Here is a 24,460-nt window from a genome sequence, read left to right as displayed (position 1 = left end):
CACTTTACTGTTTCATAAGTGCTTATTGTGTAATATTCTGTGTTGTGGTGTATTTATTTTTAAAAAATTTTATCAAACCTAAACTCTTGTAAACATTTCTGTGAAGCCTCCACAACATACGAAATTGTTTTCTAATGTTTTGGACGTGTAGAAGAAGCCACCGGAGGACCTGGCTCCTAAGTGGATTTCCACTTATCCTGTTTGAATGGTTATAAAAAGCAGGCCGGCCGCCGTGCATGCTGGGACACGTAGTTCCTCCCGCGGCCAGCGGAAGTGACGTCCCGCGTTGTGTCGCTGGTAGCTGGGTGTCGTCCGCAGTCTCCTCCGCTGTAGTTGGATGAATCGGTCGACGTTGACAGTCCTTTGGGTTATGACAGTGCTTTTGTAGTACAGAGCTAACTTTAGCTAGACCGTTAGCAGTATTTTAGGACTGCGTTAGCCCGAAAGACAGGACTACAGTGCCGAGGCGGTTTGAGGGGATAAAGTCGTGTTTGTTTTTTTCCCCCCGTTCGTCTTAATGTGTTTGAAAGATGACGCCGGCCGCGTTTTTGTTACTGTCTGCTAAAGGAAGCTAATTTAACTTTAGCTGGATGGCTAGCTCGCGTGTCATCAACTTGTGTATCTGATAAGTTGGTGTCTTTGTGGGCCAGAAAGGGGCCGGCGGTTCGTCGGAGGCGGCAGTTTAGCCCGGAGCTTTAGCCGAAGCGCGGAGCAACGTGCACCCGGGAAGCGGAGGCGGAGTAGCGCTAGCTCATTGAGGCTAGCCGGCTGGAATCTGGGACATGAAGAGGACACCGTGTGGCACTCTGGATTTTGTTCCTCAGAAAGACATCGTTTACAACAAACTTCTGCCGTACGCGGACAAGCTAGACGACGAGTCCAATGATATTTTGAGTAAAATAAAAGGAAACTTGGGCCGAGCTGTCCAGCTTAGGGAGCTATGGCCCGGCGTCCTGTTTTGGACGAGGAAACTTTCCACGTAAGTCACCACTAATCTTTAGTTTCTCAGCGCAACATTCACAGTGGTTGTTTTACTTCATGACCTCTTTATTTCCCAGTCTCAATGTGCTTCTTCTGCAACATTTACTTTGTGTATTTCAAATCTTTGTTGTTTTATTTAAAGACATATTGATTTTTATAACATTGTCTGATTTTAGTTTATTTTTTTAATGATGTTCTATGACTTCTAAAACACTACAAAGCCATGTATGCCTGTAATCGGAGTAGAAACAAGCCCCCCTGTGTCCCATTAGGCATGGCTTTCATAATCGGAGAGTTTAATACACAACCTGACCCAGCCAGGGCCGAGCAGCTCTGTGGCAGGTCACTGTCATTACTGTTATGTTTGTGTTCCGCTTTTCTATTTGAAGAGCAAGTCAGATGGCAACTCGACGCTTTTGTAACACATTTTCATTTCACAAACCCAAAAGTTAAACACTCAGTTTATGTTCTGTGTTTTTTCTTGTCACTAATTGCTTAACTCATACTCGATGTTGCTTTATAAATGTAGCAACTTAATACTTTTGTGTCTATTTATATTAATATTTGAGATGTCACATTGAAGATACAAAGATCTCTGGTCATATTGACAGTGGATTATTTCTCACGGTGCTGCTTGATTTTGTCGTTTTTTAGCTCTTGTCAGTCTTTGAGGCCGGAGTATTGCTCTCTACAATAGTGCAGGATCAGAGATGGAAGTTCACGTTGGCTTGACCCAGATTCAGTTTATTAGTAGTCTGGCATTCTTGCCAACAATGTGTAGATTTTTTTTTTTATTATTTTTTTAATCTGAGAGTGTAAACATGTCTCAACAGATTTAGTTGTGTCATTTTAACAGTTTTTGACCAAAGTTGTGTTTGGTTAAGTTTGTTATTCTTGTAAAACATACTGAGACTCTTTTTACTTATATAACACATTTTACTACATCATTCATCTCAACGTGCTTTACTCTGTTAGTCACCTTCACTTTTTCACTCGCACACCAACAACAACAGATATTATTTCTCGCCCCACTTCAACACATGTACAGGAATGAGATAGGGAATCAAACAATCTGATCCACCAACTGAAACGAAGGGGAATTATCCATAAATCTTTTTCCTCCTGTCAAGGTACATGAGGCTGTATGGACGGAAATTCAGCAAAGAAGACCATGTGCTCTTCATCAAGTTGCTGTACGAGCTAGTGACGATCCCCAAGCTGGAGATCAGCATGATGCAGGGCCTCGCTCGGCTTCTTATCAACCTCCTCAAGTAAGAATGGGCCTTATCTCCTTCACTTCACAACACATAAGAATGTGCAACAAAGAGATATTTCAGGTCTGCTTTGTTTGTTTGTTTGTTCTCGCTCCAAAAGTTGTTTACTCAGTATAAATGACATGTGTGTTTAAGTTTTTGTTATGCTGGGGTGATTTATCACATGCTAGTATTTGTTTTTGCTGATATGTGTGGATATCTTGTTTTTCCAACAGGAAGCGGGAACTACTTTCAAGGGAGGACCTTGAGTTGCCGTGGAGACCGCTGTATGAGCTACATGACAGGATTCTGTTCTCCAAGACGGAGCATCTGGGTTTGAACTGGTTTCCCAAGTAGGCTTCTTCTCTCTACTCATGCTTCTGATGTATTTAAAGCGTGATCATTATTATTATTTTCACAAAATAACTGATTTAACTACAGATAGTTCTAAAGTATGCCAGTCCTTATTATAGCATTCATATGTGGCTAAACTCCATGCCAGATGGTTGAATCTCATCTAAGAGCGTCTCCTACCACACACGTCGACTATCTGATAGCTGGGTCTGTGTCGACCTTTATCTACAACTTTTCAACCTCCATGTGTCCACTACACACCGCAATTGACCAGCTGTGTGCAGTGAAAAGAATTGGCTTGTCTTTAACTCCTTTTATTCATCACTAAAATATATGTGGCATTCATCATTTGAATATAACTGTTGTTTTCTCTTATAATGTGCTTCATACCCATTTACAATACTATAGCAACTTCGCACTCTGTCCATGTTCTTCACCTAAATGCTGTGTTTCTCGACTATTGAGAAGCCAAATTTGGATGCATTTGAATTTTCTCCAGTTGGACGCATATAATTTTCTTTTAGTGTTTCTTTTCAAGATTCAACAGCTTTGCCTATCTCCAATTCTGTTACAACCATCAGTCATTGTAAGGAAATGGAAACTAAATACAAAAACAATTTTCATTTTCATTCAAATTATGAGACCTTGTCCTGGTTTTCAAAAAATGCTTTAAATATCTATACTTTTGACATTGTGCTTTGACAGCTTCATTTGCAGCCAGTTAAGCCATAATGTTAGTTTTTAGGGGATAAAAACATTGCTTTAGGGGGCTAGAAAGTGAAATGTCACATGTTCTTTTCAGGTTATAAAATTTAGTAGTAAGATTAAATAACATGGTTTTTCAGAATTTGCCCTATCAGGAAGAATGTCTGAACTTTTATAGCAGTTTTCTTTTGGGTCCAAATGATGCCTGCATGGTTTTTGCAGAGAAGATTAAATGTTTGTGTATCTTATGCAACACCCCATACAATCCTCAGTGAAGTTCTTAGCGAGCAGTGCGAGGTGCTCTTTTATGGTGCTATGGGAACATTGTACGTTTATCACGGACTGCCTTGCGAGCGCATCACTTTTTCATCCCAGCTGATGAAAACAAGCTGCTTTGATTGCCAGCTCGCATCTCTCAAAACGACCAAACCATACTCATGCACAAATCAGGAATTCTCTGATTACATTATTGATTGTATAAGTTGCTGCATAGTATGTTCATAATTGGAATGATTGGCACTTTGTCGTGTGCTGAATGTGTTCTTTATGCCTTTGTCTCCTTTTACATTCAGTTCTCCACGGCCTCGTTCATCCTCTAAACTCATAATGCTAAAATTGGTTCAGAGGTGGTAAGGACAATACTTCTTTTTGTGTTTTTTTTCCTTTGAATTCATCTTTTGAGGCACTTGTTTTTTTATTTCCCCCCCTTTTTTAAATATAAATAAACATACATTGCATGTGCAAACCAAGCTGGACACCCCACATGCAGCTTGTGACAGAAAAATAGTCGAGTCTTGATCAATGTTAACATTTCACTCATATTGGAGACTGTCGCACTGCAGCTAACAATTATTTTATTTTTTTGATATTTCTCTTGTCCCTCATATCAACCAAAAGAGGTTTAGAGCAGACTTTTTTGTGGTTTCTTTTTTTATGTCATGTCTTGTGTTTTTCCATCGATATTACATTGCACAGTGGCAGTACAGGAGAACGTATCAGATGCATAAATGTCAGAGTTCCAATATACTGTTTGAATTTCATATTTTTAGCCATAAACCCACTATTGTTGGTATTTACATAAATATTTGCTCCACAGCAGGATTCCCAAATCCCGGGCCTCGAGGGGCCGGTGTCCTGCACGTTTTAGCTCTTCCCAGCCTCAGCACACCTCAATCTGATGTCGACGTCATCGCCAAAGCTCGTAAAAAAAGAAACCAACTGGGAGAAACCTAAAACATGCAGGACGCCGGCCCTCGAGGCCCGGAATTTGGGAACCCTGCTCTACGGTTATCTTGGTTCTTGCCGTTGCTTATGACCCCCTAATTTTGCTTTGAACTTGGCCTCCCCTGCATCTTTAAACAGCATATTTAGGAGTCATCTAAGAGCCTCGGTGCTCGCCACGCCCCCCCCTTTCCCGGAATGTAATGGGATGAACGTGACAGTTCATCTTGACACGGATACAAAGGTCATCTAGTTTTGCCTGGGGTCCCCCCCCCCCGCCCCCCAAGCGGCTGCTCTGCTCATGAAGGGACCCTCGATTTGGCTGGTTCTTATTGCCTTTGGGATTGCATGTGCGTGACCCCGGTCTGTGGCCTGTGTTTTGTGGGCTTACAGTATTATACACTGGGCTTGACCGTTGCAGTCAAATGGAGACAGTTTGGCCGGCAGAGTGTTACCCAATACTCAAGCTATTGTTTTGAGTCACAAATTCATAGTGTGTCAGCTATGTGAGGACTTGAAGGATGTGGAGTAATAAAAAACAGTTGCCGAGTGCGATTGGCAGGTTAGATCCAACCAGGCATGGCTTGAGCTTGCATGCGAACAGACCAGAGGGGGATTTTGAGCAGGGAGGTCCAAAGCTGTGGTTATATTTGTCTCAAGCTTTCAACGCTCTTATGTGACCAAAGTCTTTCACATTTACAGTCTATATGTGAAGATAATCATGTCACTGAGTTTGTGATGTATAAGAAGTCTTATTATTAGGAGGAAAGCCAACACTGCCTCTGACATTTTCAAGCTGTGATATTTTATGTAAGGGTTACGTCATGAATTTGCAAAACAATTTATATTCAAGTGTGTGTGGCACAATAAAATCAGCGACACAAAAATACTGTTATTGATTTCTCCAGGTTATCAGTACAGTTTTATGGCAACTTGGTCTTCTTTAAATCAGTCTGTAAACACTCTTCTTTCACAGTGCTCCACACAGGTGTGTAACTATGTTTCAGGATGCATGCGATCAAAGATGTGTAGGTGAAGGGCTGTTTAACTGTTACTAACGTCAACATTCTAGTGACAGATGATTAACCAAATTATGTTTTTTCTTTTGATTTTTTTGTTTTTTCAGTTCTGTGGAAAGTGTGTTGAAGACACTTGTGAAAAGCTGCAGACCGTAAGTACATGTTATCACATTTGTCTGTATCCATTATAAGCCTGAGAAATCACTTTTATAGTCCATAATAGATTGTTCAACGTGGAAGTCATGATTGTGGATCCATGAGGAAGGCCGTTTGTGTAATCCAGAGGTCATGGTTAAACTGACCCTCTGTTTGAGTGTTCGTCATTAAAAGAAGCCACTATTGGGTCTCAGTGAAGTCATTCATCACCACTGTTTGTGGTCATGAAAATATATTAGGCAGACTCGTCCGCCAGTTTGCACTTAGGCAGATAATCCTATTATCTCATCTAATTCTGTCTTGTGCGGGAGTTCCCTGTTGCTGCGAGTAGGGAGAGTGATTTGTGGTCAGCTGCTGAGACACTTTGGATCAGCACTGAAGCAGAAGGGAAGTCGCCTTGGTTGAACGTATAGGTTTTACACTCACCAAGTGCTCCAGTGGACCTGGAATCCCAGAGGAGGTAGAGTGAACTAAAATAACCTGTAGGGTTTACACAAGCATCTAATGGACTGTGAAAATCCCCCTGTGAGCCTCCGACCCTATTGCAACCATGGCATTTACCCCAACTGCTAAAAGTGTGCCAGGTGTAATCTTCCATTTATGTTGGGACATTAGATGTCCATTCGTCTTTGCTTTTGTGGACATATCTCAATCTATTTTGTCTGTGTGGCCAGTTTTTGTAATCTTTATTGTATAGATGTGATCAGGGATCCAATTTCATATCTGACATAAAAAACTGGCCAAATCTGTGGCTCACACTGCAGTGATTTGCTCTGGTGACCCCTTTAATAAGTACTAGTAGCAGTCACTAAGTAGACACTTAATATTATTCTTTATTTATAGATATTTCTATCAAGCTAAAAATGAAAGGAAAATATTAAACATATTGGCCACACAAACATTGTGAATTAAAACTAGATGAGTTGCAGTTTGCATTATGATTTGTTGTTTACACTGAAGCTTTACCATAAGGTGTGTATTTGTTTGAATGGAGCTGTAATTAGTCCCGTCTGACTGCTTCACTTCGGCATCCGATGGGCATGTACAGGTGTGTGACAAGGTGATCTGTAAATGACCAAAGAGGCTTGTCCATCTTTGCAGCACCCTCTAAGCTGTGCTCTTGGTTGAGATGACTGTAGTATCCATACATATACTCATTTGACCTTAATATTGGTGTAAGCATCTGTTGCTGGCTGGATTTCTAGCATAAAAATCTCACTGCAGCTCTGTTTCTCTAAATGCAGGTACTTCTCAGAGTCGGCTACTCAGGAGATGTTGGATGAGTGGAGGCCGCTGCTTTGTCCCTTCGATGTCACCATGCAGCGAGCCATCAGCTACTTTGAACTCTTTCTGCCAACAACTCTGCCTCCAGAGCTGCATCACAAAGGGTTTAAGTAAGCCACTTTTCATCCTCTCCCAGACAGCAAGGCCTCAGTAACAAAACGGACTGACCTTGTGTCAGTCCAGTACAAAGGTAGAGGGCAACGATACAGACGTCATGAATACCAGTCAAAGTTGGCACGCATGATGGAATAAGTGCTGACATGAATATCCAAGAGGGTGTGACCCGGAGAGAGATTTTGAAACAAGTGGTCGAAAACAGACTGAAGGTCCAGCTCAAGTTTTCTGTTCTCCAGACCTGCTGGATTAAAGAATAAAAAATCTTTCCACTTTTTTGTCTTTATGACCCTACTTTCACTTTTTAATCATAACCCTGAGGTAGAGGTGTGGGGAGTGATTTGTTGGTGATTTGGTCACTCTTTAAAAGTCATTAAGCAATGCAATAGTAGAGCAAAGCTCAAATGCGTCCCTGCCTGGTCACTGTCTATACTTCTAAATAAATATAAATCATATTATCTTCACCATTCATCAGATTTTGGAAATTTATTTTACACGTACAGAACAGTAACTAAATATCACGTTTCAAATGAAATGAGCCTCATTTAAATGTTACACTTTCTTCTGTAAACATAAAACTGATCAAAATTTTGGATACCAGTGTCAGAATTGTCCTCTGATGGTATCCTAAATTCTCATTAAGCATGGTTTATATCTGGAATGTGGCTAAACCAAACCATGAAAAAGCCTTTTGATAGCTGCATGTTTTCCTGGACAGATGTGGAACTCTCACACTCACTAAATACCAAGAATTATGTACAAGCAACCCAAATCTTAATCTTGTACTTTAACACAAAAAAATCCTCTGTGCCTCTCAGTTAAATGTTACGTACTATATGCTGTCTTCTCCTTTCTTTGTAAATATTATAATATTTCTCTCTCAGGTTGTGGTTTGACGAGTTCATCAGTCTATGGATGTCTGTACAAAACCTTCCCAGCTGGGAACTAGTGAGTGCAATTCTGTTATGAATGTTTTGGATATATGGTTGTCAGTATTCCTGCTATCCCTCTCGAACTTGTTTTTTTATGTCTCTGCAGCATCTGGTCAACCTCTTTGCTCGCTTGGCCAATGACAACATTGGTTACATTGACTGGGACCCCTATATTCCTAAGGTTTGTTGCCCTCTTCTTTCAACTTTCCCAAGCTATCATATGGTTCCAAAACCTCTTTCCTTAATGCCTCCCAAATTGCCTTTATTAAAGACTGTGCACCCCACATTTCTGTTTTGCTACAACATTACAGGGACGCCAAATATGTGTGCAGACACCCACACAACCTCAGAGCTGGCAAAGCATTGGGCAGCCAAAGGGGTCATCAGCCCCAGGCCGAGAGCCACTGCATTACACAATCGCTTGTTTGTTTTGAACGTGGTAGCTCGTGCTCCCACATGTTTACATGGCTTATATTTCATGCTATTTACTTCTTGTGTGAGAAACAAGCTATCGTATGTCTTTGTTGAATTGGTTCTCTGCTGCTGAGAGAAAGTGACCTGAACCATATCTGTATTTCCATTGATTGACCCCCTGACATGACTTTATTAAACATACATTAATTTCCCTGTTGACACCAATTATATATCACAGGCTTTTATAACAAACATGTCCCCATCAGAATATTCAAACTTCTGATTTGTTTGTGTTTCAAGATCTTCACAAGGATTTTGAGGAGTCTGAATCTCCCAGTGGGGACCAGTCAGATGATGGTACCACGGTACATCACCAATGCCTACGACATCAGCCACGTGGTGCTTTGGGTGTCATCCCTTCTGGTTAGTTTATTGATCACATTATCTTTTATGTTCATTATTTGAAACCAGGAAAAAAAAATCCATGGTTATGTCTATCTTTATATTTCAAGGGAGGACCCAGCAAGCAAGCTCAAGCTCAGCTCAGCGGCCTTTTCAACAGTATTACATCCTTCTTTCACCCGTCAAACCATGGTCGCTGGTTGGTGAGTCACTGCTTTCTTTTTGAGGACCACTGTACTTCATACACTCAACAATTCAAGATTAAAATGGGGGGGGGGGGATCGTTCATAATAATAGAGACAAATATAAATGTTTTAACGCTTCAATGGTCTAATTTTAAAGCTCAGCAATTTCTCTAGTGTTGAATAATTCTGCCTACATAGATTGAAGTTAAAGGTACGAATACAATTCATCAGAACTGAGTGGGAGTAGTTTGACTCACTCTGATTAACATTCTTGGCAACATAGAGAATTTCCCCTCCCAGCTGTCATCACACATTATTTCGAATGTAACTGAACTTTGCCCGACAAAGTTATCGCTGTGTCATTAAGTCTTTATAGCTGATGGCTGTTTTAAACTCATTGACACACAGACAAAGCAAGTTTTAGGGTCTGTAAAATATTGTCAGCACGGTGTCTTCATTATTACTGGCTGATGATATTTATCTCCTCAAGACATAACTGTAAAGACTTTTTTCCACACGTGTCAACGGTACACAGAGTTTCAAGCTTTTCCAAAATAGGACTCCATGAGTCATGTTATTTGACTGCTTCCAGTGATTATAACTCATTCATCCAGCTTGTTCCCACTGATTCCAGCATCATGTTAACACCGCTAACTGGCGCCGGGAGTCAGCATTTACAACGTCAAGTTCACTGGTCATCATTTTCTAGGTAGCTTTGAGGACCGTGTTAGCCGGCTACGTTTACATCAGTATCAGGTTCTGAAAAAACGGCAGGCCATGTGAGTGAGGTGGTGGCAAGGCTATTAAAAGTCCCTGGCATGCAGGCCACATGCCTTTCTGTTTTGAGGATCCACCTCTGGTAGATATGCAGCATCACCGTGTCCTCATACACAAAGCTTTATTTTTGGTAGCAAGATGAGTTTGTGTGTATCTGAAGCTGTTGCATGGTTACAGGTGAAATGCTCACTTGGTCAGATGCAGTACTCTTACTTGGAAACAGTTTTGCAATCGGTTGAGTAATAAGTGAAGAGGGGTGATGATGAGTGAACATGAACAAGCATCTACAAAGTAAATATGTTGTTTTTCTTATGATCATGCGTCATTCAAATAGTTCAATAAAGTTTACTAAAGTGGATCCAATACAAATAGATACAACTGTGTTTACAGTGTATTGGCTTCTGTTTATGTTTCCATCATGTTATCTGTGTCTGTTGAGGCTCCAACCATCACCCTATAGTTCTCTATTTGTCCAGAGGACGCGTTCCAGCTGTCTGTCACCTCTTCGTCATGTATCGGTCTTTCTGTCCCTTTGTCCTCGTTTCCAGATGAAGCTCATGAAGCTGGTCCAGCGTCTCCCAGCCAGCGTTGTTCGGCGGCTGCACCGGGAGCGCTACAGGAAGCCCACATGGCTGACACCAATACCAGACAGTCACAAGCTCACAGAAGAGGATATCACAGCCTTTGTCGAGAGCATGATGCAGCCAGTACTGCTGGCCATGTTCAGCAAAACGGGGAGCCTGGATGCAGCCCAGGCCCTGCAAAACCTTGCTCTGATGAGGCCCGAGCTGGTCATTCCTCCTGTGCTGGAGAAGTAAGTTTGAGCTGAATCATTCGATTGCCGGATTCAAGCTTAATCTCCAGTTTTCAGTAATCTGAATGCCGGTTGTGAATGATCTGGTTCAGATTAGAGACAAGGTCATGCTTTGAAATAAAGACAATGGCGTGATTGTTCTCTCTGTCTACCACAGAACATACCCTGCTCTGGAGACTCTAACAGAGCCCCACCAGCTCACAGCCACTCTGAGCTGCATGATTGGTGTGGCACGGAGCCTTGTGTCAGGTGGGCAGCGCTTTCCTGAGGGGCCAACTCACATGCTGCCCCTGCTGATGAGGGCACTGCCTGGCGTAGACCCTAATGACTTCAGCAAGTGCATGGTTGGTTTAATTGTTTTCCCATCTTTATATCCTTGCTGGATTCTTAATTGTATTTATGGTGACCCTTTTTGGGGGGGGGACTTGTTGAATCTGGTGTAAACATCCCTTGTTTTCCAACAGATCACATTCCAGTTTATCGCTACGTTTGTGACTCTTGTGCCTTTGGTGGACTGCTCGTCTGCCCTACACGACAGAACTGATTTGACAGAGGTGAAAAGCTATCACTTTTATCAGCAATTCAGATTTCCAATAAACCGGTCAGTTGATTATTCCCAGTCGCGTTTTCAAAATTATTGTTTCACTTTTAGGTGGAAAGAGAAATGTGCTCTGCTTCAGCTGAGTTTGAAGACTTTGTACTGCAGTTCATGGACAGGTGTGTGCAGTTCATTGCAATCATCAGACTAACCAACAATCTGCAGCGTTCAGTCATCTTACTAATAAATGCCTACTTCAAATGAAATGACTGAAAGAAAATGTGTAAATGTTGGTGACAAACTAAATTTTCTATAGCTTATTTTATTTCCTTAGGTTTCTCACTTTTACTGTTTGGTTGAGCTGGGGAACAAATTCTCCTTTTTAACTTTTTATTTTATTTTTTTCCCTCCACAGATGCTTCGCGCTGATCGACAGCAGCACACTGGAGCAAACTCGAGAGGAAACCGAAACCGAGAAAATGACTCATCTGGAGAGTCTTGTTGAACTTGGACTGTCTTCAACCTTCAGCACCATCCTTACACAGTGTTCCTTGGACATTTTCAAGGTGAAGACTTTTCACAAGACTGATAGGGCTTGTGTACTTCCAAGACAGTGAAACTGTTTTCAAAAACATTAGAAACATGTTATGTGAAATCAAACAGTTGGACAATACAATCTAAACAGTATGTAAACCAATGTATTCCCGTGTGTGCGCACATGTATACTGTATATTCTTGATGTAAATGATTGTCTGCATTGATTACATAGTTTGAATGTTTCAAAGGTGGCTCTGCAAAAGGTGTTCAACTTCGCTACGACCAACATCTTCGAGACGCGGGTGTCTGGGAGAATGGTGGCAGACATGTGCAGAGCTTCTGCGAAGGTAAATCTCATCCACACAGGCTGTGTGTGTCCAGGTCAAAGTATATATCAATGTCTTGTAGCATATTTTAGTTCACCGTCGTCACCCTCGCTGTGTTTTTGCTCTCAGTGTCACCCCGCAGAGTCACTCAAGATGTTTGTGCCGCACTGCTGCAATGCCATCAACCAAATTGCTGTCCGTAAGTAATCACACCGGAATAGACACAAAAGACGAGGTTCCCACATGCATGACTCACATTTTTCCCCATGTTCATTCATCATTTGTCTGACGCACTCTTTCTCTAAAACAGATGAAGAAGTGTTGAATGAGGAGGAGCTTGACAAGGAGCTGTTGTGGAATCTCCAGCTGCTTTCTGAGGTCGATCAACTCTCCCAACCCCTGTGACCTTTCGTGTTCCGGATCTTTTATCAATAATTTAATGCCGTAACCCTCTGGCCATGTCTGCTTCAGGTGTCTCGAGTTGATGGTGACAAGATCCTGCCCTATCGCTCCGACCTGGTGCAGATTTTGCAGTTGACTCTCCACCTGAAGTGTAAACAGGGATACACACTGGCGTGCAACTTGCTGCACCATGTCCTTCGCTCCACTGCACTCATCTACCCCACCGAGTACTGCAGTGTGCCCGGAGGCTTCCACCAAGACATCAGTGACTACCTACCCATCAAGGTGGTGACATCGATTGATAGCACATGTCATATTGTCCTCCTTTTTTTTTTTTTTTTTTTGTTCCACTCTGTCGTAATTTGGACTATTGACATTTATACTTTTTTATTGTTGCCAAGCACTTTGGAACAATGTTTAGACAAAGTGTTATATAGATGAAGTTGCTATAAAAGAAATTCTCTTTCAGGTCGATGATACGAAAGACATAAATTCTTGCAGCAAGACATTAACCCTCTAACCACAGAAATCAGGCAGCTACTGATGTTTATTTGGTTCGCCAAAGTCCTTTTGGGAAACAAACCTTTCTTTGCACACCAGTCCCCTTCATTACCCCCTCCCCCCCCTGTTTGCAACAACTTATAAAGAGGGAGACAATGCGATAAGTTCCTTAACTGCTTTTTGCAAACGTATCAAAGTTCTCTGGAACTGGATAAACAAGTGTGGTTGAGCTCAGGATTATTTCACAATAACCCCAGCAAATCCTTATTCCTTTAAAAGAAATAAGTTAAGAACATGAAAAGAACATTGGGTGTTTTCTGATGACTGATTTGAAGGAGAAGAGATGTGAGATCTGGCTTCTGTTGAACAGCTAATTAATCAGAAACAACTCTGTTGCATCCACTGTGATCAAGTTTTTTTTCTAAATGTCTTAATAGTAGAATAAACTATTAATCAGTGAAGGATGTTTGTTTCCCATTAGGACTCCTTGACAAAGGGACGGGTAGTAGACATATTGGTTGGGGGATACTGTGTCCAGCACCACAGATAAAAAGGGATGAATTGCTTTTGATTTCTAAGTTGCCATTAGTTGGGTTGTGCAGAACTCAAACTGTGTGAGAGTCACATTTTAGGTGTCATCTATTGCAAGGATTTATCTCTTAGACAATTCAGTGCCCCAAAAAATGTGTACGTTTGCAATGATTTAGTCTTTATCAAATTATTTGATCAATTGACAATTAAAGTTGAATAACATTTGAATATGCAATCCCATGGTTCGCCTGCAGAAAATCTTTTTTTACTTTTCTAATTTTCAAAATCCATTATAACTTCTGATTCGTGGTAAGATTCCAGGTAACTGGGCCAATATATAATTCACATTTTATCTGTATTTCCACAAGTGAGAGCTAACTAAACCAGGTTGTATAATATCATATTGTTTTCATGTTGTTTGGAACAGGATTGGGGCCGGCCTGGAGACTTGTGGAATTTGGACATCCGTTGGCACGTTCCCAGCGTTGAGGAGATCTCATTTGCTTTTTATTTGCTGGATCTGATCCTCCAGCCCGAGCTGCAGCGCCTTCAGAGATTTGCACAAGGAGATCAGGACATGAGCAGGTGAACAAATTTGAAATGCTCTTCTACTCCGGAGAGAAGTTACAGTCGGACATCTGCCAAAGGCCAATGGCAGGCTGGGCCGATCCTGTTCGTTTTGTTTGAGTCTGTAACATTTGCATGCATGCAATGAATATGTGATTGTTTTTTGTTTTTCCAGAGATGATGTCTTACAGAGCCTCACCATCATTCAGCATTGCCTCCTTGGTGCTGGGAACCTCATGCCTCCCCTGAAAGGAGAGCCCATCCCAAAACTGTGAGCAGCTGCATTCTTATTAGAAAACAAAGAAAAAGAGAGAAAACGTTAATATTCTCTTACACTACATGGCTTATAAACAGGTTGATACGCGAGTTTCTTAGAACTAAAGTTTGACTTGTCTGCTTTTCCTCCAGTGTTCACAGCATGGTGAATCTTGAAGAGACCACCCTCTACACAGGAATGGAATACAGTAAGCTCGCTAAATTGGTTGGATAAAGATAATCAAGCTTCCTATGGTGCTTCTTCAAAGTAAAATGTAGAAACTGTTCATTTACACTAATTTGTCTCCGCCTGTAGATGAGTCCAGAGAAAACTACAGAGATGCTATCTGCCATGTGATGAGAAAGCTGCTGCGTACGTACTCATTCATTTACACCCTGTCACTGTACAGCCGTGCAAGTTCAGTGTGTATTTATCTTATCTCCTTCTCCTTGTGCAGATTATATCCTGGAGAACTCTGAAGATGACACCAAGTCTCTTTTCTCCATCATCAAGGTGTGCAAGCAGTAAAATTCTCAATAAAATCTTTTCCAAAGTTGCTGTGGGGATGTTTACGTTGCAAAATGCTGTGTGGGAAAATGTGTAGGCGCAGGTTATCACGATCTGAAATACAATCACATTTTCCACCTTGAGTCACTCGTACAGTGTTGCCAAGTCGATCTTATCGTCTAACTTTAATCAATATGTTTGTCTGTGGTACTCTTCAGATTATCAGTGATCTTCTGCACTTCAAAGGCTCTCACAAGCATGAGTTTGACTCCCGCTGGAAAAGCTTCAACCTTGTGAAGAAATCAATGGAGAACAGAGTGAGTTTTCATTTTCTTTAGTGCTGATGTTGCCGGAGAGGAGGGTTAAGATAATTCCTCGTCTCCATCAGAGGGTATATTAATCGCATCGGTGACAGTTATTTACCAGCCAGGAGTTTAATGTGTGTTGTGCTTTGTTGTTTCCCAGCTCCATGGCAGGAAGCAGCATATCAGGGCTCTGTTGATAGACCGAGTCATGCTCCAGCATGAGGTAAGACTTGAGTAGAGAAACTACATTTTTCAGGTCCTAATGCGTGTGAATGTTCATTAATTTGTTAAAATATTTTAACAGTTGCGCAAGTTGACAGTGGAAGGATGTCAGTACCGGAGCATTCACCAGGAGCTCATGAGAGATTTGTTGAGGCTTTCTACAAGCACCTACAGTCAGGTGAGTTCTGGAGTGTTATTCGCATTGTTACTGGAACAGCACTAAACATTTGTTTGTTTTGGGATTTTATTTACCATATGGCCTATGATTATCATTCATACTGAGCAAATGAAGAAGACTTTAACACTTAAGATGAAAATAGCATCTAAACTGAGACGGTTCTTTCATCTTCCAGGTACGCAGCAAAGCTCAGAATGTGTTGTTCAGTGCATTGGGAACCTACAATTTCTGCTGCAGAGATCTCATCCCCCACGTCCTGGAGTTTCTCAACCCGGACAACAGCAGCGTCACTCAGCAGCAGTTCAAAGTATGAGGACCGATTTGAACTGAAGAAACTGCTTAACAATTACCACAGTATTATATGTGGATATTCTTTATTATGTAGAGGATCTTCATGAACCATGTCTTTGTGTCTCCAGGGTGCCTTGTACTGTCTCCTGGGGAATCACAATGGAGTGTGCCTGGCAAATCTGCATGACTGGGATTGCATCGCTCTGACGTGGCCTGCCATTGTGCGCTCTGGCCTTAGTTCAGCTATGTCTCTGGAGAAGCCCTCCATTGTGCGGCTCTTCGATGACCTTGCAGACAAAATTCATCGACAGTATGAGACCATCGGCATCGACTTCTCAGTAAGTTTACCACAAATGGCACTTTCCCAAAATGCTTTACAGAACCAAAGCCACTCAAAGCTCAATAACTGACATTTCTTAAAAGGGTTTTGACAAGGGTTTTGAGCTGTATAAATATCAGAAACTAGTATAGAACGGTTAGTTTTCATTAGATAAAACCTTCTGTTGTCAGTACAGGACAGTTCAATCCCAATATGCATGACTGGATAAATTGTCTCTGATACCATGTTTTGTCTTCACATCTTTAGATCCCAGATGAGTGCTGTGCTGTTGCCAAACAACTAATGATTGCTGAAAAGCCTGTTCCAGCGGAGCCGGTTCCATCAGGGGAAGAAGAGGAGGACGGTTCCAAAAGGAAGGAACTGAAGAACTCTGATTCCGTTGAGTAAGTTTGACAGCAAAACAAAGAAATGTCCCCATAGCAGATCCCAGCTTTTCTTTCTTTGAAGACATTACCATAATCATTCTGTTAAGATATGTTGTTTGCTCCACATGCATAATGTAGATTTCTTTCCATGACAGAAGCTGATATTGTTTCACATTTTTGCAGGAAATACAAGCAACTCATTGGTGATCTTCTGGACTTCCTTGGCAACAGGAACTTGTAGGTTGAATTATTTTTCTCCTAATGTGGCACATTCCACAAACTCGTGTTGACATTTATACATGGATGCTTATTTTGTTTGGTATCGCAGGCCTTGGAAGTTTGAACACATTGCCATCGGCTTCATGTCTTTGCTGCTGAGAGATGATCACCAGCTCCCACCTCCTGCTGTGACGTTCTTTGTGAAAAGTCTCAACCATGATTCACTCTATGTCCGAAAGGTGCAGTATACACCCTCACCCACACAAAGCCGTGATTCTCCAGCAGCACGTGCATGTATTCCAGCTTCATCTTTGGACTTTTTTTTTGAAATATATCTTTTTTTTCTCCACTAGGTGGCAATATCTGCCGTGGCAGGGATCATGAAACAAATCAAGAGACAGCATAAGAAAGTCCCTGTCAGCCCATCTGAGCTTTGTAAGCAGCATATGGCTATTGCCTACCGTTTTTAATTTCTATGGGTATTGAAGATTTACAACATGGTCTGTACAGCAATCCTTGAAGTCCCCACAAAAGTCTGTATCCATGTTCGATAGATAAAGAGAAGCAGCCAAGTGGGATTGTAGCAGGGGACCGTCCAGACAACCAGTGGCTCCAGTACAGCAGCAGCAACCTGCCACGCACAAAGCAGGACTGGGACCACTGTGTGTTTGTGGAGAAGACTCACTGGGGCTACTACTGCTGGCCAAGGTTCACACTATACATTTGTATTCAGTTCATCCAGCCACCTTCAGTTTCCATACGCTTGTCTTTCCTGGTACTGCTTGAAAAGTATCTCCACATTGTTCTTCAATCTTTTCCTCTTTGTTTCCAGAAAGTTATTGATGTACGCACCACTGGAAGAGCAACCTAAACAGAACCTGAGCAGAGAGGAGATGACTGAGGTCAATGCTCAACTAAACCAATATAACAGGTGCAGTCATGAAGTTCATGGCTTCTACTAAAATTATTTTAATGCTCTCCAAACAGCGGGAACAGATTATCTTCGACCATTTTTCGGACCCGGTGTTCATCAACCAGTTCATCGAGTTTCTGTCTCTGGAAGACCGCAAGGGGAAGGACAAGTTCAGCCCTCGCAGATTCTGTTTGTTCAAGGTGAGAGTTCCTGACACAAACAAGTGGCTAGAAACCCATTGAAGTAGATAAATTGCGCAACTGGTTTACATTTTCCTGCTGTTTAGGGATTGTTCCGGAACTTCAGTGATGCCTTTCTTCCTCTCATGCGGCCACATATGGAGCGCCTGGTGGCAGACTCTCATGAGAGTAAGCAGCGCTGTGTGGCAGAGATCATCTCTGGGCTGATCAGAGGCTGCAAGCACTGGAGTTACTTGAAGGTACGCCCAGAGTTTGTGTGAATAAAGTTCATTTTGACCCTCTTTTTATTGATTTACTGTTAGGAACCCATAGTCTAACTCACATACACATGTGATATTATCAATCTGAATGCCTGCTTGATCCTGCTGTATGTATTCTGTCATATGAGACATAATAGCGGATTGGTTTTGTTGTGAAATGTTTATCTTCAACTGTGAACGCTTTTGGTTTGGCAGGTGGAAAACCTTTGGCAGCTGTTGTGTCCTATGCTCCGTACGGCCCTGTCAAACATCACAATAGAAACCTATGCCGACTGGGGCACCTGCATCGCTACAGCCTGTGTAAGCCCTTTGTGAATGAATGTTAATCATTGTATTTTACACTTGCGTCACTCATCCTACCCTTCTCATGAGTTTTTGTTTTTGGCTTCCACAGGAAAGCAGAGACCCACGCAAGCTTCACTGGTTGTTTGAGATGTTGATGGAGTCTCCGGTGAATGGAGAGGGGGGCTCTTTTGTCGACGCATGGTGAGTACCAACATAGTGGCCTTAAGTGGATGTTGTTGTCAAAACTAAGGATTTGTTATCATTGTATGTTTTTGTTTCTTTCCCCATCCCAGTCGTCTGTATGTGCTGCAGGGAGGCCTTGCTCAGCAGGAGTGGCGAGTACCAGAGCTCCTCCACAGGCTGCTGCAATACCTGGAGCCCAAACTCACACAGGTCTACAAGAATGTACGAGAACGTATTGGCAGGTACGACCCTTCACAGTGAACCCGAATAAGCCAGTGATGAAACTTTTATTATCCTGCGATTGTCTTATCACCATGTCCTCTCCGATGTGGCGTCTTTTCAGCGTGCTCACGTACATCTTCATGATCGACGTCAGCTTGCCATACACTCAGCCAACCACCTCCCCGCGCATCTCCGACTTCATCGAGCGAATCCTGGTCCAGCTGAAGCCGTTAACAGAGGGCGATGAGGAGATCCAGAACCACGTTGTTGAGGAGAACGAGGTGGGAGAGCAGGACGAGAGGACACAAGCCATCAAGTTACTCAAAACAGGTGAGTGAAGTTTGTGACCATTTGTGATGTTCTATGATGCAAAATAGAGGGAAAAGTTTTGTAAATATCATAAACTTCCAAAATGAAAGTTAACAATGTTTTTATTCTGCCTTCAAACGCAGTGCTGAAGTGGCTCATTGCAAGTGCTGGTCGCTCCTTCTCCACTGCTGTCCCAGAACAGCTCCGTTTGCTTCCCCTGCTCTTCAAGGTGACACAATCCCTTATTTGTTTTATAGCCTTGATCATTTTGGGTTTTTTATTTGTTTTTTCTTCTATCGTTACGATGTCTGCAATAAAATGACCTCCCTGCCCTTTGCCTTGTCTCTGTTCCAGATTGCACCGGTGGAGAATGACGACAGCTACGATGAGCTGAAGAGAGACGCCAAGACCTGCCTCTCTCTGATGTCTCAAGAACTCCTTTATAGTGAACAGATTCCCATGGTCCTCATTGCCCTGCAGGAGGTGAGTCATACAGTGCTGTTGCTGCCGCCGCTGTTTCACTTCTCACCTGCAGCACTCATGACTTTGCCTTTTTACAGATCAGTTTGTAACAGTGGAGAAGTTGTTCACAATCCTTAGATTATTCTTTGACATTGTGTAATCATTCAAGCCATTCAGAAGCTCCTTAGTAGATGAATAAACTACTGTATTTGGGAGAATTCACTAGGCTAGTGATTAAAGAAGTTTTTTTTCCTGTACATGAATATATTTAATGGTACATGGAAAAAAATGCTGATAATATGAAGTGATACCCTGAACTGCTTCCAGCTGTGGACTTCGATAGAGATCCCTAAAGTAGAAGCTATTACAATAAACCTGAATACATTTGAATCCAGAGAACACACTCTTCTTCTCCATCTCCTTCTTCATCTCCTTTTTCTGTCTTCGTCTTCTTCTTCTCCTTTTTCAACACATACTAATGATTTATTGATGTGGGCCAAACTTTTTTTTTTTTGATTGTTTGCTCCAGATTGCTGAAAGCAGCTCCTGGCATGCCCGCTACACGGTGCTAACTTACCTCCAGACGATGGTGTTTTACAACCTGTTCACATTCATGAGTAACCAGGAGTTGGTGACTGATGTTCGGGAGCTGGTCATAAGATTGCTGGAGGACGAGCAGCTCGAGGTACTAAGGACTGTTCAGGCCCAGCTGTTTAACATTGTAATCATTCAGGATGTGAAGATAAGAACATGAGTTAAACTAAAGTACGTCTAGAATCTCTTTGCTCCTGTCGCGCACTAGTTATATAATCATGCCTGAGCTAACTGGTTAGTACATGCTTATTTTTTGCTAGCAGGGGACTCTCGGTGTCTTACAGCTTCACTGTAGTGATTCAGCACTCTCCTCCTGGTCCCCCCCCCCCTCTCCCTCCATTCCTCGAGCTGTTGCTATGGAAACCACAGACTGCAGTAATCTGTTGCTATGGAGATAACGTTCAGATTGAAGGAGGACGAGAGGGAGAGGGATGGAGTAGAGACAAAGAAGTGGGGGATGGAAGTAGCCATTCTTTGTATGGCATCTTAAAGTAACCTCGACCTGATTTCCAGGCCTTTACCTGTATGACACTTCTGTCCTCGTTGGCTTAAAACGCCTGTCCTCCGAGGAGCACTCACACATCTGCTCCGTGAGCATCTTTTCCTCACAATTTCAGTAAGCGAAGCACATAAATATGTGCTACAAAGACCATTTAAGTCACATTACTGTGAAGCCACACACACATTTGCAGCCCACTGCTCACTACTGTTTCCATCCAGGTGGAAAACCCTGCGTGCACACATTACCCAGATACAACAAGAGCTCTTATTAAGGCAGAACAACCTGTCCAGTACTTGTTTGGATTGGGTTTTTTTTTAACTGTGACCGTATTTGTTGTAGCATAGTTTCAGTGTCTTTTACCAATAACTCAATCGAAATCAAGATAATAGTATAAACAATCGGTCTGGTAAATTTTGGTCACTGAAGGTGTACAGCATAAATTTATACATTTTTCCTTCCGTGTTGTGATGGCTCAGCTCAAGCTCAATAAATGTTTACATTTGTCTCAACATGCTGTGAAGGTGGATTCTGCCATTCTTGTTCAAGTTCACCAGTAACTTAAAAAAACTCTCGGATATTTCTTAATTACTGTAAACATAGACTTCTATGTTTTCGCTCTCGTTGTTTGCAGTGTATTATGACTTAAATGTCCTATTTAGATTATCACCTTTTCAGTAATTTATAGGCAGCCAATGCTGTAGATGAGGTTACTTGACTACGTCAGACTACAGAGTGGAGGTAGAAGCTTTTGTCTTGCTCAACTATAATTAATTAATTGTCAGCATATAAATAGGTTTCAATTAGCTGTGCGATGGGGTTTGTTCTCCCTGCCCACCCACTTTTGAACTCCACTCATTCCTTAGGGTTTTTCTTTTTTTTTTGTAAAAGAAAGCTTAATTGCTGATAAATATCAATGGATCTCAATAGCTTTAATTTATCAAAAAATATTCCAGCAGCCCTTCATAATGATCAATGACTAGTGAAAAGAATCTGATTATTTTTTAGTGTGCGTGAGCTTTGCTCTAACTTTTGAGTTGTATCTGTAGACACCCTGCAGTAGTTTCTCACTCAGAACTATCATGTTTTTGGAGATTGATGTGTGGAAATAAAACTCTGCACGGTGTGACCTGACATCATCATTTCGTTTGCAGGTACGAGAAATGGCTGCCACCACGCTGAGTGGCTTCCTCCAGTGCAATTTTTTGTCCATGGACGCTCCCATGCAGGCACACTTTGAGGCACTCTGCAAGACGCGCCTGCCGAAGAAGAAGAAGCGGGAGCTTGGCTCCACAGTGGACACCATACCGTCTGCTGGTAAGGAACCGAGTAGATTAGATGTCAGTGTGGAACCGCTCACAAATATGTAATTACACACGACGTTCAATCACATTTTATTGTGTTCCCATGTGTGTGTGTGTGTGTGTAGACCTGGTGCGTCGCCATGCCGGTGTTCTCGGATTGAGTGCTTGCATTCTCTCCAGCCCCTACGATGTGCCCACCTGGATGCCCCAGCTATTGATGGACCTGAGTGCTCACCTCAATGACACGCAGCCCATAGAGGTTTGTGTAATCACCTCTTTATCACGTCAGAGTGCCGCGCGTTCCACCAAATGGCTACAATTCCCGTCACGTTTCCTTTCAGATGACTGTAAAGAAAACTCTGTCAAACTTCCGCCGGACTCACCATGACAACTGGCAGCAGCATAAGCAGCAGTTCACCGACGACCAACTGCTGGTCCTCACTGACCTGCTGGTCTCTCCCTGTTACTATGCCTAAAACCTGGTAAAGCATTTTTATTTTCTTTACTTTTCATACATGCCGCTGAATTTGATGAAACAGTCAGCTTGACGATCCCTCCCATTATTTTACATCAAACGATACAACCTACAAGGATTTAGAGGTTCAATTAATTCTTGAGCCAAATATTTGAATTGTGTTGAATGGAATCAAATGTTCATTTGTGATTTACAATCTCCAGACTGTACAGACACCAGCCTGCACTGGGACGGGAGACCCTAATGAAAGACGCAGCATCCCCACAGCCCAGCGTGGAAGAGTGACACGCAAAGGAACTACATTGTGACACACAAAAGGATTGTGTAATTTATGTATTTAGTTCATTTGCATTTCTACTATACTTAATATTTAAGGTTCAATCATTGCAGGGATGAATGACCTGCAGTTTGTAACATTATTGTACAGATTTCTTTTTTTTCTCCCTCTTTTGTGGTGTGTGTGTGTGCGCATGTACACAGGTGTGTGTGTGTGTGTCTGTGTGTATGCGTGTGCGTTTATGGGATGCTTGAAGACATCTGCCGGTGTCGCGCACATTTCTCAGGATTATATCCCAAGCATCAGCTCTGAGCCAACCTGATGTCCAGCGAAGGACACACTCTTCACTATCCTCCATAGTGAAGTGTGTGTTTCACGCCACAGTGAAGTGACTGTTGAACATGGTCTCTTTAAGTTTAGGCTCAATCTTGCAACACACAATGTTTGTGTGGCTGTTTGATCTATATATGATTTTGCGTCATTGTATGCATGTATCATAGTATAGCAAATATGCACAAACATATTTATTTATTTACTTTTTTTGAAGCGCTACGTTGATTAATTTTCTTTCTTTTTGTTGTTGTTGTTGTTGTTGTTTACTTAGAAAGAAATGCTGAGATTAAGCGGTGAGCCATTCTTAGCAATGGTTCCTGGTCTCACGAACTTTTTGCAAAGAAAGGGAGAGTGCACGCTCCCCTCTGTTGTGCTGTGTGGTGGGTTTGCTGTGAAAACCTGACCAAAGTTAGATCATCTGTTAGGTGCAAGGAACCTAAAGAAAACAAACGGCCCGTTTAGAATGCTGATATCTTTCCCTGAACATTTCACCCGTTGTCAAAATCCATAAAGATAAAATAGAATCATTTTTGGTTTGCGTTTATGTTTTGCCCTGATAACTTGAAACTGATTTAATCTTTGAAGCATCTAGTACCTCACATGCATATAGTATAGTGCCAAAACTGCAGTGATTTTTTTTTGTTGTTTTTGGTTTCGGTTTTTTTTTTTTTTTTTTTTTTTTTTTTTAGATTTACTGTTTGCTTATTCACAGAAACAATAATAAACTCTTTGTAACAAAAGGTATTTGTGTTTTTTTTTCTGTAATTCATTTCAGAACACGAAGATTTTAAAACAGTATCATATATGGTGGTCATCACTACAGAAAAAAAAACCAGGCAGTGGTGGGATATTTCATGAAATTCAGATTTTCTGGAGGCTCGAACACTCAATCATGCCATGGTGTTTAGAAGTGGGACGCTTGGATCACGGTGAAAACTGCCTGGAACTTCTTATAGTTTTAAAGGTTGAAGAAGCATAACTTTAGAAATGGAACATTTTGTAAATACAAATAATGCCACATTTAAAAAAAAAAAAAAAAAAATTATAATACAGCTTCCTCAAATTATATATTGGAAGGCATTTATCAAATTTTTGGGCCAATGCACCTGCTGAAACTGTATGTATGGTTACTTTGCCTTCTTCAAACATTAATGAGCTCACAGAGACTCATCACTCGTCTTGTTGCCAGGCAACCACGTTGTTGAGCAGCTTCTCCCAAGGACAGCAAAAGAACAGGAATGAAATAAATGTACATCATATGACAATTCACCCCTTCATTCTACTTCGAATTACCGCTTAACCTCAATTGCATGTTTCTTGAACCGCGGATGGAAACCTAAAGTATGCATGCGCAAGGAGATCATGCAAACTCCACTCACTTAAAAGCGAACACCAATATGATGCTTGTGTATTCCACTCTCCTCTGTTGATGTCTAACTATTCCATAA

The 24,460-nt window shown here is 41.8% G+C and overlaps 1 protein-coding gene across 1 annotated transcript; it reads left to right on the top strand.

Annotated features, from left to right (window-relative positions):
• The first annotated feature begins 316 nt into the window (after positions 1–316).
• Positions 317–23,748, top strand: psme4a (proteasome activator subunit 4a). The gene is made up of 47 exons (XM_080481181.1): positions 317–979; positions 2,112–2,252; positions 2,471–2,587; positions 5,641–5,685; positions 6,934–7,083; positions 7,972–8,035; positions 8,126–8,200; positions 8,734–8,856; positions 8,946–9,038; positions 10,346–10,611; positions 10,769–10,955; positions 11,076–11,165; positions 11,264–11,328; positions 11,565–11,715; positions 11,935–12,033; positions 12,142–12,211; positions 12,323–12,390; positions 12,484–12,699; positions 13,874–14,031; positions 14,189–14,284; positions 14,422–14,477; positions 14,585–14,641; positions 14,727–14,782; positions 14,995–15,093; positions 15,242–15,304; positions 15,386–15,481; positions 15,657–15,788; positions 15,901–16,110; positions 16,359–16,495; positions 16,661–16,714; positions 16,806–16,935; positions 17,050–17,131; positions 17,251–17,404; positions 17,529–17,598; positions 17,684–17,809; positions 17,896–18,048; positions 18,265–18,369; positions 18,464–18,555; positions 18,648–18,779; positions 18,881–19,089; positions 19,212–19,297; positions 19,423–19,551; positions 20,060–20,215; positions 21,778–21,940; positions 22,053–22,186; positions 22,269–22,409; positions 22,606–23,748. The coding sequence occupies exons 1-46, from the start codon at positions 783–785 to the stop codon at positions 22,401–22,403; spliced, it is 5,487 nt and encodes a 1,828-aa protein (XP_080337307.1). The 5' UTR covers positions 317–782; the 3' UTR covers positions 22,404–22,409; positions 22,606–23,748.
• The last annotated feature ends 712 nt before the right edge of the window (positions 23,749–24,460 follow it).

The sequence above is a fragment of the Lipophrys pholis genome (assembly GCF_963383615.2).
Source record: "Lipophrys pholis genome assembly, chromosome: 15".
Classification (NCBI taxonomy): domain Eukaryota; kingdom Metazoa; phylum Chordata; class Actinopteri; order Blenniiformes; family Blenniidae; genus Lipophrys; species Lipophrys pholis.
Note: the sequence above shows the minus strand (reverse complement) of the source record. Positions and strands in the feature narration are given on the sequence as shown.

Bases quoted from the DNA above. Each gene is read 5' to 3' on its own strand.
- psme4a (XM_080481181.1), top strand. From the start codon at position 783: ATGAAGAGGACACCGTGTGGCACTCTGGATTTTGTTCCTCAGAAAGAC. The intron at 14,478-14,584 runs GTAAGCTCGCTA...CTCCGCCTGTAG, and splicing joins CTACACAGGAATGGAATACA to ATGAGTCCAGAGAAAACTAC. The intron at 17,132-17,250 runs GTAAGCAGCATA...CATGTTCGATAG, and splicing joins TGTCAGCCCATCTGAGCTTT to ATAAAGAGAAGCAGCCAAGT.